We start from the raw sequence: 19,248 nt of genomic DNA, 5'->3' as shown, positions 1-19,248 counted from the left end.
CAGCCATGGATCTTCTGATGTCATGTGGTCCTTCCCTTTCAACTGGCTTTTCTGTTATCCGAGTTTGGTTTGATTTGATATTAGCGCCGTTCTTTTATTTGTCAGGTTTTAATTTTACTACTTTCAATATAAAAGTGTGAAATATAGTTTTGCAATGTTTTACCCAGCATTAGCGAGCAACGTTTACATTTTTTAAAAAAACTGTTGCAAATGAATTTATGAATATTTATGTTAGGGTAAGAGTCACTGGAACAACTGATGAATACTCCCAACCTCATCCCCTATCCAACTGTAAGTTAAATTATTTTTAAAGTTAGCTTCCAATTTCATGTATATTGATCCCAGAATAAAAAAAAAATAATACAAATAAATAAATAATACCAACTTTAAAATGTATTGCTACATATAAAGGTCAAATTGAGATTATATTTTGTGCCCAAAGAAAAGATGAGGTAACAGCAGTTAGCATAATTCTGTAATGGCAGAACTAAATAGTACATAATTTGAGGCAAAATAACATCATGAATCATTTATTATTATTTAAAGCACTTATTCCACATAGAAGTATTCTGACACTTTATATCCTGATCAATTTTGCACCATGATAGAAAACCAGATAGTAACTTTAATTTTCTTTTATTTCTTTGGGTCTTTACTAATTAAGATTACATTTACCTCCAATCCAAAATATTCAAGTAAGAAATTTCAAAAAGGCTACCCTAGAAATGATATATAAATATCTCTCTCATTCATGTCTGTCTGTCTGTCTATCTAACTGTAGACACATTTATTTAGAAAGAAAAACCACTAATAATAAGGTACAGTTTAGCAAAAAAACAAAATTAGAAGCAAATTCCATTGGATTTTAGAAATACAATAATCTTGATGTACTACTGTTAAAAACATAGTAACAAAACATAACTGCCTGGACCAAAAAGCAACCATAACAATAAGCACACACAGACACACACAAACGGGCTCCTCAAATACATTAACCCCAGACTGGGAACCTGAGCCTGGGAACTACAACCACTTCAGATTCTTTTATTATTTTATTTTAGTGTAACCTAATATATCTATTTATTTGTAAATGAATTTCTTTATAAAATATTATTTGCCATTCATGTTGTAGCACTTTACAAGTCAGGAGTCTTTGGAACTGCTATTTCAAAAAAGTAATTATACACGTAGCATAATAAAAAAAGGTCAAATGTACAGTATGTTGAACATTATTTTCTCTTCTGCATTATTCAGCAAATCCTATTCATCAGTAAGTTTCTTCTTCTGAGTATTTTATGTTCATTAAAATGGTAAAAACAGTGCAACCACTCAAGCCAACTTTATTTTAGGAAGAAATTATTCAAGTTAATCTTTCTTAAGGGAGTTAATTAAATGGATCATAATCAATGGCTATTTTACTTATCATTGACAATTAAAAGTACAAAAAGGAAGGGGAAATAGTTAAAGTAGGAGTATGAACAACTGAAAATATTTTGCTGCTAGATTGTTTTGGCACCTGAGCAGAAAATCTCTTAAGCATCTCTTCTACTCCTTATTATTACCAAAATAATAAGTTACTATCAATTTGTTGCTTCATCATGAGAGTGGTATCAGCTTCCTCAGGTTACCAAATTTAACAATAAACCAATTGCTTATGTAAAACAAGCATTCTCCTCCACACTTTTATAGAAGAAACAAATCTGTGTGCATATGGATGTATCTGCTTGGTTTAAATTTGTGGGCAGTCTGTACATATAATTTTGTATGAGTCTGAGAATTATATAATGTCTATTCTTCTGATTTCATGAGAATTTATTTGCAGGTAAGTATTTGTGGTATTTGGTATCTTCTAGCTGCAACTACCAATGCTACTTCCTACTTATGAAAGTTTTCTCTTTAAAAAACTTCTTATAGTGCTCAACTGCAGATAAATTTGGTCACTGATTTACATATACTGTTAAACTGGAAATACTGAAAAATCTCAAATTTAGGCTGCAACCTTGTAATCACTGGCTGAGAATAAACCCGGTTAATCTTTTTTTGAATTAGGTTTAGGATCATGTTTGGTAGCCTTTTATTATTTTATTAAGAAAAATTGCCTTGTTTCTCTAGCTGATTCCTCAATATAAAAATAATGGAAGCAAAGCTTTGAAAATAAAACTTTTTGCAAAGCTTTTGTTTCCATTATTTTTATATTAAGAAAACAGCTAAGATTTCTTCTACTGTTCCTTTGACATTTAGTTATCAACATAATCTTTTCACGACATCTGCTTATAAAACATCTTTAGTTGGATGGAGATTTATTAACAACAGACGACAATGGAAACATCCATTAAATACAGCAACAACAAATCTTTAGAATCCTGTTAATCAATACAAAAGAAGGAAGTTATGACAATTCAAGAATTTCTAGCTTTGAAGGAACATGATAAAGGTAATTGGATTATTTTATCCCCTCTCACTTAGCACTAATGTTTGCTCTAATAACAGCACTAATGTTCTAACTTAAAACTTGCATTTGATGTATATAGTAAGTATTCTAAAAACTGCCTTTCTCCTGGAGACATACAAACATTCAGTTTTGAATGGACCTATTCTGTGCAAAATATGGATGCCCATAACACAGGCAAGGTTTCTTTCAATATTTTGATACCCGTTCTAGTTTTCAGGCACCCACATGTAATTCTTTGATTACATTCTTCAGTGCGACAAATAAATAAAATGGTAGTGGCTTTGAAAAATTACATTATTTCAAATGGAAGTAACGTATCTTTTTTCCTAAGGCAAGTTAATACAAGTCCCTTTAAAATAATGTTTTGTTATATCCATAAACGGTAAAATCCAAGTGCTACAGTAAGGCATGTAAATATGGAACCTAGAAGAAAAAAGGGAGAAAAAGTAAACATAAGGATTTCTTGGGATAAAAAGTATACTGTACATATTGTCAGGTTTTAGTCCTTTCAAAAATACAATCCTCGCAACATTAAAATGTTTCAAACTATTATTAGAATCCTGCTTGCAACTGGGTATTATTAGACAACATGGGAATTAATGTTTTGCTAGGTTGTAGGATCATAGCCTATAATCTGCAATTCCAGAGAATGAAGAAAATTAAAAAAGGGGACTAATAATCAAATAAAGGGAAGAAATGCAAAGTAGTAAGCAGGACTAGAATAAAAGTATTACTACAGTGCTGTTTACATTACTCTTTCAAGTTATTTAGCAGAATATTAAAAAACAGTTTACGCTATTCAGATTTTATACACTAAGTTACATATATTAAAATAATCTTAATTATGCTAATTATAGCATAATTAGCTTATGCTAATAATATGACCTGTTTTTATGGAGAATGATCTGTTTTAGCAATGAAGTATCAAAAGTGAAAGCTATACTATTTAATAGGGGAAAAAAGTTATTATTTGCAGCATCAAACTACAATGTAGACAAGGGATTATGCCACCAGAATAAACTAATACAGATAATAATGAGAGGTTATATGTTCTAAACCACAGAACATAACTCTGTTATAAAACCAGTCAGTTTTTGGTACCAAGTAGAAGCTATCATTTTTGACATAAATATTAAACATAAGCATAAACTGAGCAGACAAATAAGGAAGTTGATTAAGCATATACGACAAAGAATAACTTACCAGCTAAATATTTAATGTTGTCAAGTTTGTGTGATTCAAGCATTGTTTTCAGACCTGCAACTTCAGTATCTATTTTCCTATAACTTTGTGTTAAAGCTCGATCTTGCTGTGCATGCTTAAAGGAGAAAAAACACTTTTAGACAATTCTGTTAACATCAATACAGTTTTAAACATTTTATTAAAGTGTTAGGCCTACATTTCCAAAAAGTAACACTAATTTTTTTATGTAACACAGATTCCCTTATTTTATATACAGTTTAAAAAGGAAGGGAAAAAAATCTGTTTTTGTTCTTAATAATATGACATATGTATTTATTACTACATGGTGCTAATTGCTTGCATACACTATTACAGTCTTTTCTCACTGCCTGGCTATTAAAAATTCACTCCTAATAAAAGTTACTTGAACATGTGCATCTGTAATGCTATTTAAATCATTTTGCATATTTAATACAAAACTTGAAGAAGCTAATTTCTTAATATACATAACATTAGGGGTTTTTTAATCTGTGAATGAAGCACTTTTTACTTGAAGTAATGTTTGGACTGACTTACCTCTGAACAGAAATAGTTATGATGAAAAATAATTATGATCAGATCTATAAGCAATTCTAAAAGATTAAACCTAAATCAGTAAGTGTTTTCCTGTGTGCCAGTACTGAACCACTGGAAACTAGCCCAATTTGGCATATTTTCCTACACATACAATCACTCTTTGCACATGCCAAAAGCCATCTCATATTACCAAGTAGAGAAAGTGCCAAATGCAAAAGCAGCATTGAAATACACTTTTTGTAGTTTCGCCTCCCTCTACATGTCCCAAGAACTTGGCTTGAGAGAAAAAAAAACTACTGAATTACAAATAATGATATTCTCCAGGCTACATGTATTTCTCAAAAGAAGAGTTAAAATGGTAAAATATTGAAATGAAACCACCATCATTTAGCAAGCGACATTCCACATGCTTTTTTCATGTATATTGTAAATTTGAAAAAATAATTGTACAGTTTCTTGGTGTCACTGTTGGGGTAGGTATGTAATGTACAAATCAGGTTCATTTCAAACAGATCTAAATTTTCACCAACCTCAGCTAAGTCTCAAGAACCTAACAAGTCTTCATTTGTCTTTGGAGATATATACCAATTGGAGAAGTTATGCTTTGGAATGAATGAATGAATGAATGAATGAATATATATATATATATATAGGCTAAATTAGCAGGAAAATATCAAAAGGGTTTTCTTCTTTTTTCTTCTAGATGATATTTGTATTCTAAAATGGATACCAGTTTAAAGTTGATCTTTGCACATACATTATCATCCATCATTTTTGTGTAATTCATTATTTTTAATTTCCTAAAGCTTTAACCAAGATATTTTCATTTTTATATTGCACTTACATTAGTTTCCAAATAATTCAAGAAAGAATAAGAACCAGCTGTAATTTTTCATAGTCAAGGATCTATTTCTACACTATTCTGGAGGTTTAGAGAGCAATTCCGTTAATAGTGGTAAGTAAGTTTGAAAAACAGATATGAAAAGGACTTTTACTGCGACTAATAAGTGTATTTGTAATTCTTACCAATTCCACTATTTCTGTTCTCATTTTCAATAGTTTTCTCTCATTAAGTGAATACTGGAAAAAAAAAAGATTAATTATCATTTGCCTCTAAAAAAAAAACAAAACACTCTTCCATTTGTCATTAATGTTTGGTTGATTTTCAAATATCACTGTAATTATAGCTTCTGGCTCTTCTACATTCTATCCTACATTCTTTACCAGCATTATGTGAATGAAATGCCACCTAAATACCATCAGGTAAGGTTCAGAATGAAATACTTTTAAATCTACATAGGTCTTGGAAAGCCATAAATGCCTTCCAGAGTTTATTTTTAGCTATGGTTCTTGAATTCATTAAGCCTCAGAAGAATCTAAACTGTGGAGCCAGTGAGCCTTTATTCCATCTTTTGTAAAAGTTGGATTATCTACTGATTAGCCATGTTTTAATCCATTAGTTCTTCAGCTGTCATCCTCACAATGCTATTCTATCAATTAGTAACATAATAATTAAGAGAAGCAGAGTCAAAGAAATAAACGATACAATATGACAGTATTTCTGAATAATCTTTATATAAAAGGAAATCATACATACCAATTCTTTTACTCTGCTCTTTTCTAGATTGAAATCTAGCTTGCTATCTGTTCGCACTTTGGAAGTTTCATCCTAGAAAAAAATTGCACAGAACTAAACTGAATGCCTGTATTCAGATTCTTTAATCAAGAAAAGCAATACTATATTTAATGAAGTTTTCCACAGTTAGCAGCACTGAATTATTCCAGAAGTATGCCATTTCTTTTTCAACTCTACCAAACTTCTCCTCCTACTGAATTGTTCCAGTTTTTTTTTAAAGGCCCAAAGCAGAAGGAGCAAAATAAAAGCATGAAAATGTATATTTTAGTCAAATGAATACTGCTCTACATATTGGAATCCAGACAGTCAAGGAACTACCTTAATGTGATTGATATAAGGCGCCTTAAGTTAGCTGACAGAATTCTGAGGTCTGCAATACACTCTTTCTGTTGCTAGGATACAACATCTATTGAACTCTATCACAGAAACACCTGTCAATGATTTACCCTTTCAATAGCAATGTACGATTCAGCTTAGCAGGGCAGAACTAATGCCAGCAACAATTCTGACAAGAAGTTAGGTCGTTTTATACTTTTTTAAACTAAAACTACAGCCTTTTTAGAAGAGCAATGTTATCTTTAGGCAAGGTTACAAAATATGACAACCATAAGGAGCAGCCTGAACAGAACAAATCAGTTGGAAATTTAAAAAAAGAGGAAAGTAGCCAATTTAGCTTAAATTAGTTGAGTAATTTCTGAGCTAACCCAGTGTGAGGTAGACTTCTAATTTAGAATACAGGAAAAAACATTATTAGTTTGAATATTAGGCATACTCAAATGCAGTACTGTATTTTGAGAATGAACATACAAGCAGTCCCCTATCAGCTACTTACATGAAAGTATCTTTTTATATTTTTTTAGATATTTTAGCTACAGTCATTTTATTAGAATACAGGTAGTCATAGCTTAACAACCACAATTGAGACTGGAATTTTGGTTGCTAAGCAAAGCGGTCATTAAGTGAATCTGACCCAATTTTACGACCTTTTTTTGCAGCCGCTGTTAAGCAAATCACCACAGGATTAAGTGAACCACATTGTCATTAAGCAAATCATGCAGTACCCCATTGATCTGCTTGCCAGAAGCTAGCCAGGAAGGTCAAAAAATGGCAATCACATGATCATGGGACGCTGTGACGGTCATAAATGCCCACTGGTTGCCAAGCACCCAAATCGTGATCATGTGACCATGGGGATGCTGCAACTGTCATAAGTGTGAGAACTGGTTGTCAGTTTTTTCAGCACTGTCATGTCTGAACCATCACTAAACGAGTGGTTAAGTGAGGAATACCTGTACCCAGCAATTCTTGTCACTGAGATCCTGTTGGCATTATTTCTTATTTTATTGCAGACAAAAAGCAAATTAAGTGGTTCCACTTTATGTAGTCCCCTCATTTCGATAAACGTAAGTCCTAGCCCTCTTTTTAGATTGGGGGTTTGGTAGATTTTCCCAGCAATTTCTTAGTGCTGCCAGGACACAGGCCAAGAGACACAAGGCACAACAAACCTTTACATCAGTATTTCCAAGGTTCCATGTACAGATTGTTAGTAATAAGTAATAGTACTTGGGGTAGGTATGTCATGTATATTTCCTACTTTAAGTCAGCATATAATTTCATTATTGTTCTGATTTGTAAGGGCAAAGCGATAAACCCTTCTTCACATGGTTCACATTTCAGAATGTTTGTACTCAACAGTGTTTAAATGACCTGTATCACAGAAACTCATGCATATTCCTTCTTGATGGGTTAAGCAGACATACTGGATTTTGACAATGCAACTGATGTGTTGGTTCTCACCAAGTGCTTGCAATTTTAGAATATAATCCTTATGTATTCATTCAGAAGTAAGGCCAATAGAGCCCAATGGCATTTGCTCCTATGTAAGTAGATACAGGGCCAAAATCATAAAGTAACTTCTTACAGGAAGCAGATATTCATTTTATATTCTGAGGTTGAGAATATAATTTGAGAATAATGTATCTTACCATTACTTGCTTTTTTAGCTGCTGAAGTTCAAGTTTTATTTTCTTTGCATAAAAAAGAGAATAAACTTACTTAAAATACAGGGCAAAAAAGTAGTGATGCATATAGCAAATACAGATTTTATGTTAAAATCAACTCAGTTTGATAACAAGGAGGTAGTAAAGAAGTGGGGAACTTGGAATTCTCATTTAATTACATTAAGTTCTATATATAGCTGTATATGGAGATTTTCAGTAAGCATCTATATTCCTGTACAGTACTGAGCTGAATGTAGCAGACACAATGATCTTATTAAAGCACTCACAAAATACAAACATGGAGGTAAGAAAGGGAAGTGCAAATCAAGACTTCCAGTCTCACAGAACCTGTATTAATTGTTCTGTATTTCTGCTAGATGTGACTCACAAAGCAATGAAAGAGGCATGAGCATAGCACATTTTTTATCCACTACTCTCAATGTGTTCTATTAAAATCAAAATCAAAAACCTTTTCAACATCCTGGTGTCAGCAATTCTGTTTACTACAAGGTTTCTATCTTAAAGTTGAAAACAGAAGCCTTTCCTTAACTTCTAGATGATGGCTAATATTAAACTGACTCAATGTATTTTTGGGCCACCATTAAAATTTCTTCCGCATATGTTGAAAAAATAGCCATTACATTTTTAAAGTAATTTTACCTCATTTTCTGCTCTGAGTGCTGAAAATTCACTCTTTTCCAAAATAATCATATCTTTTCTCACAACACCAATATGAGACATTATCTGCTGAACAGCAATTTCCTTTGGAAGAAAAGAAAAGAGTTTCTTCAGGCCATCAGTACAACCAATGTTGAGAGATATCATCCTCAATGTTCATTCTAGCAATAATGTTTATGAAATATTATTTTATTATTTAGAACTGACTGGAGGCTTCACGTAGGTGAATGTCAGAAGGTATATAGAAATATGCTCAATAAACAAACATAGGCATGGCACCTGCACACAGAGAAGTCCCATTAGGCTTAAAGAAAACAGTCTCTACCCATTCTGCTCAGCTTCCATGGTGCAACAAAGGAGTGCTAGATGAGATCATAGATTAGTAGGGTAGATTTTATGATGTAGAACCATTTAGGCTATGATTAGACCACCTAGGTTCCTACAATGTGTGTGTTCTCAATGTTAAGCCCTATGGAAGTTACAGCCCCAAAATCTAGGCACCTCTAAATTGCAAATCTTAATCTAGGATATAACATTCAAGCATTTTACTGTATATTAGAAATAACAAATAAGATCCATTATGCCCCCCTTCACCTTTTTCTCAACATGGAACCTTTGAAGGTACAAATAGTGAGGCAGCGTAATCTTATACCTAAGATATCCTTTTAAGGTAGAAATGGGGGCATTCTTTCCCTTCCCATCTGAAAAAGGAAAACTGGAGGAACTAATACAAGTACATAGGAAGGAAAGAAGGAAGAAAGAATAACAGGATGAAGCAGCTAAAAGTAGTAATACTGGCCTATAGAATATATTGAGTTAAAATATGTCATTGCTTATAAATCAGGGAAACGAAGTATGAAAACTCTTTGTCTATTACAGTTGTGTGAGATTCAAAGGCAAAAAGATGTTTTGGAGCCTGCTGGGGTGCTCACATAAGACCTCTTTGCTACTCCTTAAAATAGCCCTGTCTTTTCCTGGGATTGGCAGGTGCCTTCTGCAGCTGCAGTGTGATCCCCCCAAAAATGCACATTTGATTTAAAGAGTTGTAAGACAGATGCCATATGCATGTCCCCATGCCCTCCTTGGACTCATGAAGAAATACAAACTTTGAAGGTAAATATAAGAATCCATCCAAAATGAGGCCATATCAGCAAATAATGAATGCTTTTGCATGGCTTATCAATAGACAGTGATCAGAGCATCCTACTGTTTAGCACAATGAAAAAACACATTTTTATGTAATTACTTTGCAACACATTTCATCTTGGCAGCACTACCAAAATCAGTGATTATAACTAATTTTCCATAAATTTAGATGGGATTAATCAGAGTATGACTAGATCTGAGTCCACCCTGGTAAATATAATTATACATTAAGTATGTTTTCAACCTGTTGCATTTTTGTGACCATGTCTTTGTGTATCATATCCATATTGCTTTTCATGATGTTCATTAAAGCAGATACAATGATCTCAGATTGCTCAGTACTGAATCCTAAAAAAAATAAATAAAACATTATTATTTGCTATGTATATATTAACTGAACAAGCATCTCATAATCATAAAAACCAGGGTCGCCATGAATCATAAATGACTTGACAGCAACTAACAACAACAGGGCAAAACCAGTGGGTGTTGCACCCTCTTCTCCTCCCTCCTTTACAGTATGGCTTGTGCACCTGCTGGTTATTGCAATGGTCTTAGCAATTCCCTGTGAACTCTTTTTCACCAGCCAGCCCACTCCATTTTTCCAGCACCTTCCTTCCTTTGCCTGCCCTCAGCTGCCACCAATGTCCTGGCTCACTTGGTCCTTAAGGCAATGGTCTTACTGCTCCCAGCATGAGGTAACCCCTGGCACCCAATCTTTCCCTCTCTGCCCTGCCTTTCCTTAGCCACTGCCAAAATTTGGGCCTTTGCACCTGTTCTTACTGCAATGTTTTCAAACATTCCCAGATGGCATGTTGCAGTTTGGATATGGAGCACCCAAAACCAATTGTTCTATATACGGAATGTATGAAGAATGTTTGAGGAAAAAAAAAAACCTCCACAGAAGTCTTAGACTATTAGAAGAGGCAACTACTGAGAGGATGGCATCTTTAATAAAACCGATCAGCAATGAAACACCTGTCTGCATGATTTATGCGTAAGAACATTTAACAACATTACTTTCAAAGTATAGAAATGGACCCAGTGAAAATGAAAACTAGTTCTAGTAAGGATGCAACTTTGTAAAATCATTAAGACTACCCCCCTACCCAAAATCTCATGCTTACTATTACAGTGATATAAATACACTACAATTATGTACCAATGCAAGCTAGTCTACTCCAGAAAAACGCACACAAAAACTGTACTTATGTAAGAGGTTATTCCTGAAAAGACAGAATATCAAAACTGTTACTATTATTCAAATTGTCAATTCAATAACATATTAATCCATATAGCAAAATAATTACCATTTTCTTCCAAGAGGCACACAAAGGCATGGGTATCAAAATAAAGTGTTCTACTTCCCAATGGTGAACAACTACTTTTGCTGTTTTCAAATTGCAGAGCTGATGTTAAAAAAAAAAAAAAGGAAGGCTTTAATACAAAACAAACATAAGTAGGCATGAGTAACATTACCAATTTTTAAATGATTTTTTAATCCCACCTTTATTATTTTTATAAATAACACAAGGCAGGAGAATAGATCTACATGGGGATGGCTGCTATAGACTACTCCTCCCACACTTAGACTGTTTTAGATTCTTTCGCCATTTGGAGTTTTTATCTTTACTCTTATTTATATTGTTTATTATTGTAATTTTATACTGTATATTTTATGATGTTTTAATTGATTATTGTAAACTGCCCAGAATCCCCCGATGGGAGGAGATGGGCAAGGACAAATTGGATAAATAAATAAATAAAATAAACATACCTAATATTCCTTCCTCCTCCCCTTTTCCCCACAACAACAACCCTGTGAGGTGGGTTGGGCTAAGAGAGAGGGATTGGCCCAAAGTCCCCCAGCCGGCTTTCATGCCTAAGGCGGGACTAGAACTCTCAGTCTCCTGGTACCTTAACCACTAGACCAAACCACTAGGTCTACTTTTTCTGTATTTTCCCTTTGACAATAAAATGAGTAGTGTATTTCAGCTTTAAATAGCTGGGATATATTCTCTGTAACTATAGTTTCCACCACCGTTAAAACAATGATCATTTATAGCTATTTTTATCCAAAAACGGCGTGGAATTTTTATAATTCTCATTCCCTCTACCTTAAGCAGTTAACTGCAAATGTTCAGTGATGAAGAATAAGTGTATAGAATAAGTGTAAAGCTGTTTGTGATTACGCATATATGTCAATCATTTAATTAAAAGCTTTTTAAAGCCAACTTCAGCACATTAAACTTTTTAAAAGGTTTAACTGATTTCACATGGATAAATGCAAAGTACATGCCTATATTAAACACAAAGTGATCTGAAAGGACTTAACTTTGGTTAGATACTGTTTTCCACAGGTAAATTCTTAAGTATGGGGGAAAGGTGACCTTTCAACAGAGCTCACTGTAGCTTTCTTCCTCCAAATGCAAGTTGCTTATACTGATTATACAGCTCTGGTCTCCTTTGCTGTCCACCAAGATGATCTTGGTATTGACTCTGGTTAGGGAAGACCTGGTCTGGTTGTTGAAAATGCCTGCCTTCTGTCTTCCCCCTCCTTCCGTCTGTAGCTAAGGGATTCCATCTAAATTCTCAGGGATTTCCAAGATAAACTACAGATTCTTATGGAACTTGAAACATTAACTACTCTTTTTTATTATTTTTTCTTTTGTTGTTTTGTTGTTATTGTTCATTTTATTTTTTTTATTTTTCAATATTACTTTCTAATCAATGCATATTTTTATTAATTATTTTAACCTATTTTTAATTGTAATTTTCAATGGTAAACTGCTTTAAAGTTTCTTTTAATGGGAAACAGGATCTAAATCTTTTAGTTAAACAGATTGTAGCATAAACTGTTGTGGGCTATAGTCCATTTCATCAAATCCATAAATAATTATCCTGAAAAATAGAGAGACTAATAGTGTCATTCTAGGAGACTTCTAAATCTGGTCTGCATGGTTCACCTAGGATAGAGGTAGATATTCTGTGCAGGACAGCCTTTCCAAACACTCAGAGCCACCTAGATACTTTTTCCCCCTAACTCCTTTCTACCCCCAAAAGATATTGTAAGCAAAATCTCACTAGCAGAGAGAAGGTTGCTTCCCTTATAATTTTAAACTTTGTGAGCATGTGTGTATATGAGAGAGAGGGGGGAAGGCACATATTATGGAGTGTGTGGGAGAGGAACTAAACCTTTGCTTTGCTTTTTAAAATTATGTTTATTGCTTTTCATTTTTTAGTCTAATTTTTGTTTTTAAAATCCTGTGGTGGCAATCATGGATGACTGAAGAGCCTCCCAACAACTTGTGGTGTTTTTTATCTTGTTCTACTTGTAATTCTTTTTGGACCTTGGGTCTTTAATGTACTTGCTTCAGTTTACCCTTTTCTCTACAATAGATTCCCATATGCTAAACTGAACAAAAAATGTAGGGCTTCTAGAATTGGATGGGCCAGACTATCACCACTTTCTGCTTTGCACTTATGATTTTGACATCACTCACCTCTTAAAATTACTCCCCCTATTATAACCGGCTACCAGTTCTGCAGAGTTGGATACTAGTCAGGTGTGGGCTGTCTAGTAGATACTTATTTAGTTAGTGCTTCTTGGTTTTATCAAATCACACTGTTGGTTACTTATACAGAAATCCAGAGTCTATAAAATTATATAGTAAATATTAATATATTAAATTGTGGAGTCCATGGTGCTCTCTGAGCCTGGTTGTTTTCTAGCGGACATTTCATTGCCTGACTAGGCAACATCTTCAGCTGTTCAGAGAGCACCACGGACTCCGCAGTTCAACCCTGAGCTACAGATATTCTCTTTGATTGGTATATATTAAATTATATAACATATTAAATTATATAAATAATAATAAATAATATATAAATAATCTGCTCCAGCAGCTCCAAGGGGCACTATATCACTACTGTATCCAGATCTTTATCATCTGTTATCTCGATGATGCACTAAACTATACCACTTAGGACCAAGCCAAAGTGGCACCTTCCAGATAGTTCACATTACAGTACAACTTCCACCAACTCTTATCACTGATAGGAGTGGGTGGGAAGTGAAATCCAAAACATCGAAAGGCTATCGGGTCAGCTACTCCGGAGCAGAATAGTACTGGAACTGTAGCCTGGCGAAACCGCTGCCTTTTCCGTTGCCCAAGTCTTAGAGAAGCTCTTAATGGAAACAATGTATAGGTTCGACCCCTCTAACCCGCTCGTCTCACCTCGTCCTTCCACCGCTCGGCAGCGACTCCCGTTCAGACTGAGGAAGCGGGTTCCTGCCCCAGGCGAAGGGACGCTCAAGACACGCGACGAGGAGGCGCGCACCGCCGAGCACTGGTGTCCGTCTGGATTGAGTCCCGCCAGCCGCACGCGCGCTCCAACAGCCCTCCTCGCGAGGCCGCTCGCCCGCTTCCGATCTCCTAGGCAACGGCCAGGGAAGGGAGAGCGCGCGACTCCGAAAGGAGAAGCACCTACGCGAAGGAGGATGCCGGGTTCTCCCTGAACAAGGAAAAAGCTTTTTTGCCCGTTCACCACAATGGCGGCAGCGGCCAAACCTCTGACCATCCCTGCTTTGCTTTTCGCGACCCGAAAGTGTTGTTGCTTTGTTTCTTCGCTCCGGAGGTCGACCAACTGCTCCGGGAGGGTGCCCAATCTAGCAGTTTGCTAAATTCCGGCATATACGCGTCCCGCTTCAGTGCATACGACGCATGCGCCTCTACAAGAGGCGGGTGGTTTCGAATGACGTTAAGAAGATGCACCCGCCCGGCTACATGTCACTAGTTTTTTCCCCCTTTTCCGGGAAGGCGGGGGGAGTGCACACATGCAAACAAACGAACATATGCAGATATAGCATATGGGAAGAGCCCAAACACACGTAGACAGGCGCCCCATATTAGACCCTGGGGAGAACTGCACACAAACACGCAAACGTGCATGTGAGAGAATCCTGGAAAGGAAAGACTGAGTTGCAAAATGGGCTAGTTCTGAGTTGGAGCTGTGGAGAAAAACTTGCCATCAAAACAAAACAACCCAGGGTTTCCTCTGGGTGAGGCAGTTGGGCGTAGCATAGAAAGTTGTTGAATGTTCCATTTTAAGCCCCCTTTCTCCTGGTTAGGTGACTCAGCCTGGAGTGTCAGCAGCCTGTTCTATGCTTCCCAGTGCTCACAAACACAAAAACAGACATGAGAGATCAGAAAAACAGACACCAATGCAAGATGTGACCCAGAAGAAAATACGGATGCTTCCCATGGCTACTGCTGGTTAATGGTTCAGAAAGTATTCCAGAAGTCATGCTCTGTATGTTTTTCCAACCTTGTTTTGTGACAGCATGGCTCATGTAAGAGAATTCAAAACTCAGCATTTACTCATTACAAACAAGTCAGGGAAAACTAATAGTACAGATTGTTTTGCTACTCCAAGCGATGTTACTTGGATTAGGAAGATATCTAATACTAATTCAAAAGACCTTTGGTATGGTTTGAATGAATGATAGAGGATTTGTTTGAGACCAAACAAAACTATCCTGAACATTTGTTTTAACTATTAAAAACTATTCTCAAGAACAGCCTTTCCCAAACTGTTGTCCTCTAGAGGGGCTGGATTTCACCTCACACTTTTCCTGACTATTTATTGGCTGGGGTGAAAAATCATTCCAAAACTGAGGGGCTTTCTCCATGATGAGTTGAAGTGCTTTCCACCATCTTTGAGCCAGCAAAAAAATCTTTATCAGCTTGAAATTTGCTGTCCCCCTGGCAGATCCCACACCCGATCCTCTCTCTATTGTCTCTGTTTGAAGTCACTGTTCAATTTCCCTGTCAGTTTTTTTTTCAATAAAAAGTTGGCTTAATCTGAAACCAAAACTCAGTTCTTCTGTACTTCAGTGTTTCCCTTTCAGCAATCATGGTCAGGGTGGGGTAGGGCTGAAAACACAAAGAAGTGATTATTGGGCTACATGCACTTTAGGGGTCAGGGGTTATACTTTCCTAGAATACAGGAATAAGAGACTCTTGTTACAAAACATAGTCTTTACAAGATTCCAGCATTTAGTTTTTAAACTTCCCATTCTACTGCTGCACTTGCTAGAAACACAAAAAGTGGAGTTGTAAGAATACTTATTAAAATATTTTTACCCTGCTGTTCAGGTAAAAGTAGCTTCCAGAAGAGTTTACATAAAATCAATTAAATCAAGATAGCCCTTGCCTACAGGCTTTATACACAAAAGGAAGATGATGTCAAGATGAGTAGAAAAGAAGAAACGAGATTCTAGTATCAGTTGTAAAAGTTTGGGGAATAACAATATTGTAATCAGAAGCTGTCTGGAGCTGACAGAATGACTCTACTTCCTACCTCTCCTTTTGTTGCAACCTGATGGATTAACAATGGCTAGGGCAGATGGTCTTCCTTACTCTGCAAAGGTGTCCTGAAACAGTTTAAGGGACAAGCTGGAGATTACAGATTAACAATCAGAAACAAGGGTTTTCTTTCTTTTAGCCTGTGTGCATTCATCCTTGCGTTTATTAGGTTTTGCTGCCCAAACCTCCCACTTACTTTGGCCTGTGTCCAGTATGCCATCAAATTTGAATAGTAGCTTTCTACTTTTAAAGTTTTGGGGATGATTTAAGCTTTGGAACCAATGCAGAACATACACACAGCCTCATCCACTTACACTTGCCCACTTTTGTCCTGAGGTAAATTTTAAGCAGACAGCAGAGGTCCCTATGGCTCAAGCTCTCTTTGTGGGGAAAGAGACTTCAAATATCTTCTCAGCCTCGAAAACAGTCAAAATGAAGGTGGGGGAAAGGTCTTTCATCACCCTTGCATCTCATCCCCACAACTTTTTTTTAATTATCTTATGTTAAAGGGCCCATAGCTGGATATACAAAGACTCCCTTAGGTGCTGAACTCTATTTTCCTGGTCATTTGATTAGTTCAGACTGTCATCAGAACCCTGCTCTTCTTTGAGCTCTAGAAGGGTGAAGAATTGCCTCTTATTCCTGTGCACAAGGACTGCTAAAGAGACCTTTCTCCTATCTCAATCTGTGTGATGCTACTTGAGACTTTTTCCATTTCTAAGTTGACAGAAAACTGTTCTGGCATGGAATTTGCTGCCCAGTTGTTCTTTATTCTACCTTTCCTTGCTTCTGTTCTGGCCAGGTGCCAAATGATGCTTTGTGTGATAGGCAAAGTGATTGGTTTAATCCTCTAGCTTTGCTGCCCTCCTCTGTCTGAATGTCACCAGCCAATGGGAAAACATCCATCAATTATAACAGGGATGCAAGAATGCAGCAGGGTTTGACATCTTAAGATTGACATCTTTGAGGATATCAACCCTTTCTCTTGGTTGAAAAGGATTTAGTGCTGAGAAGTGACCAGGTTCACAAAGGGAGGTGAGCTGTGTGACACAGACACAGAGTCCCACAAAAGTGCAAGGCACCCAATTGTTGACATATCCTAAGTTTGGGTGTTGAGGGGGGTTGTTTGCTTGTTATTTCACTTTTGTGCAATTTCAGTTTTGTGGAAAAGTTGTTCTTTCTCTGGAATCACTCTGGAGAGCACAGTAAAGCAGGACAGCATAGCTGTAGCACTTGCATGACTCTGCTTTGCATAGTGGTGGTCTTGCACCAGCTCTTCACAAATAGCAGAAAAGTAATAGTGCTTTTAAAGAGAAAAACTTACTCCGCTGTCCTTTTTGGTTTTTTTTCTACACTGAAGACCCATACAGAATAGTGGCGATGCACATCATGTCACCATTGCACATCATGTCACTTACACTGAGATTTTGCTTCCACAGATATATCAGACTGGGTTGATGCTGAGTTCTCAAAAGAAAATGTATTTATTTATTTATTACATTTGCACAATTATATCATTTACAATTATTATGCCTTGCCTGCAAAAGAATTTGGTTACAGTATTGGAAAAATCTAATTGCCCTCTTCCAAGCCCTTAAAACAAACAATAACATTAAGGACAGAGATAAGGTTTATTATATTTTGCCTTTATGAATATTACAACATTAGATGCTGAAAATAGGCATATATTTGTTCTGAGTTCCTCATTATATTAATTTCTAGGATTATAGTGAAGCTGAACATCAGAAGTTCAGGAGATGCAACAGGAAGTGCTATTGTGGCTTATTGGCATCTAAGGCCCTTGGTCTGATCTAGAATGGCTCATGTTTTTATAGTTCATGATTTAAGGTAAAAATATCAGGAAATCTGTTCATGAATTGTCATGTATCAGTTCTTGGACGTTTTGTTTCACAGAAACCTAAATATAATAAAGTTTGGTGCTTTATTAGATTTAACCCATCTTAATTATATTATTTACTGATTTTATTGTAAGTTCTTTTTTCATCATAGTTGGGAACAAAGGAATCTCATTACATATTAGTCCGATTTTCTCTGTGCAAGATAGATCTGTCATACTACAGAGATAAAAGGATATACCCAGCTGCAAATGCTGGAAAATCAGCCCATTGTCTCTTTGTGTATTGAAATAATTAAAGCCTGTTTTATACTATCAAGCCACGGCAATAACTTTTGATATGTATGAGTTTCCAGACTATTTTGTTTTTAGCCAGAATCATTTAGTTCTTTTGATATTTAGTCTTCAAATAACATTTTCAAACTCTTTAACTGAGGCTACTGCTAACAAAGATACTTGCAGAGAAAAGCACCATTCTTCTTGCCATCTGGATTCTCTAAGCAGCTCTTCAGTTTATCATTAAAAAGTATGCAGTATGCTATAATATCAACGTAAAATTGTCAGCTTTGTCTTTGACATGTATGACAGGCAGGTCTATTTCAAGGTTTCAAAAACAGTGTTTCTGGTCAAGAAATTGGGTAAATTATCCAATGACATTTCATAGCAAATCTGCAGTTGATTTATAGTATAAATCTCGTAATGCATAGACGTTGATGCAGTTTAAGAAATTGACTCAGTTTTAAATTAGCTGCTAGGTTATTAGGAAGCAGTGGAAGTTCAAAATACATTTTGTTGGATTAGTAATATTTAAAAGTATGGGATGCTGCTTTGGTTTAAGAATTAAAATAACAAAGAGCTCAGAAATGAAAGATAAGTTCAATCAAGTGTAGTCATCAGTTATTAGCTGTAATAATAAAAAAATTCCCTGATTTATAACCATCAGGATATACAGTATTTTAATAGAAATATTTAATACAGATATTTTAAATGTTTGAATTGCTCAAGACCATGTAGGTATTCAGTAAAATCCCAGCTGGGGGAGGGTTGTTTGTTTCTGATTTGGTGTTGATTACTTGTTTCAATTTTGTATTATTATTACCACTACTACTGTACTACTACTTCCTTTTTGTTTTTTTATTTTTATTTTGCAAAAGTATTAAAAGAGGCAGCAGAGACAAGGGATATGGAAAGCTCCACCTGTTCATTTTCCCTGTCTTGCTAATAAGACTGTAATAAGTATAAAAAGAGCACAGAGCTCCTGATTTGTGACATTGCCCTTGAAATGGAGAGGAAGGAGCAATGTGACATTGGGAAATTGCTTAATCTGCCTGGCAAGGTGGAAACCAACCTGGTCC

The 19,248-nt window shown here is 35.7% G+C and overlaps 1 protein-coding gene across 1 annotated transcript; it reads right to left on the bottom strand.

Moving 5' to 3' along the window:
• Window positions 1-1,767: 1,767 nt before the first annotated feature.
• On the bottom strand, window positions 1,768-14,386 carry MCUR1 (mitochondrial calcium uniporter regulator 1). The gene is made up of 9 exons (XM_063298935.1): window positions 13,909-14,386; window positions 10,981-11,079; window positions 9,915-10,018; window positions 8,507-8,608; window positions 7,832-7,873; window positions 5,808-5,879; window positions 5,237-5,290; window positions 3,656-3,770; window positions 1,768-2,875 (listed from the first exon to the last, which is right to left on the bottom strand). The coding sequence occupies exons 1-9, from the start codon at window positions 14,249-14,251 to the stop codon at window positions 2,820-2,822; spliced, it is 987 nt and encodes a 328-aa protein (XP_063155005.1). The 5' UTR covers window positions 14,252-14,386; the 3' UTR covers window positions 1,768-2,819.
• Between the last annotated feature and the right edge of the window lie 4,862 nt (window positions 14,387-19,248).

Source organism: Candoia aspera, chromosome 3 (genome assembly GCF_035149785.1).
Source record: "Candoia aspera isolate rCanAsp1 chromosome 3, rCanAsp1.hap2, whole genome shotgun sequence".
NCBI classification, from domain to species: domain Eukaryota; kingdom Metazoa; phylum Chordata; class Lepidosauria; order Squamata; family Boidae; genus Candoia; species Candoia aspera.
The sequence above is the reverse complement of the archived record's forward strand: the minus strand, read 5'-3'. Positions and strand labels throughout refer to the sequence as shown.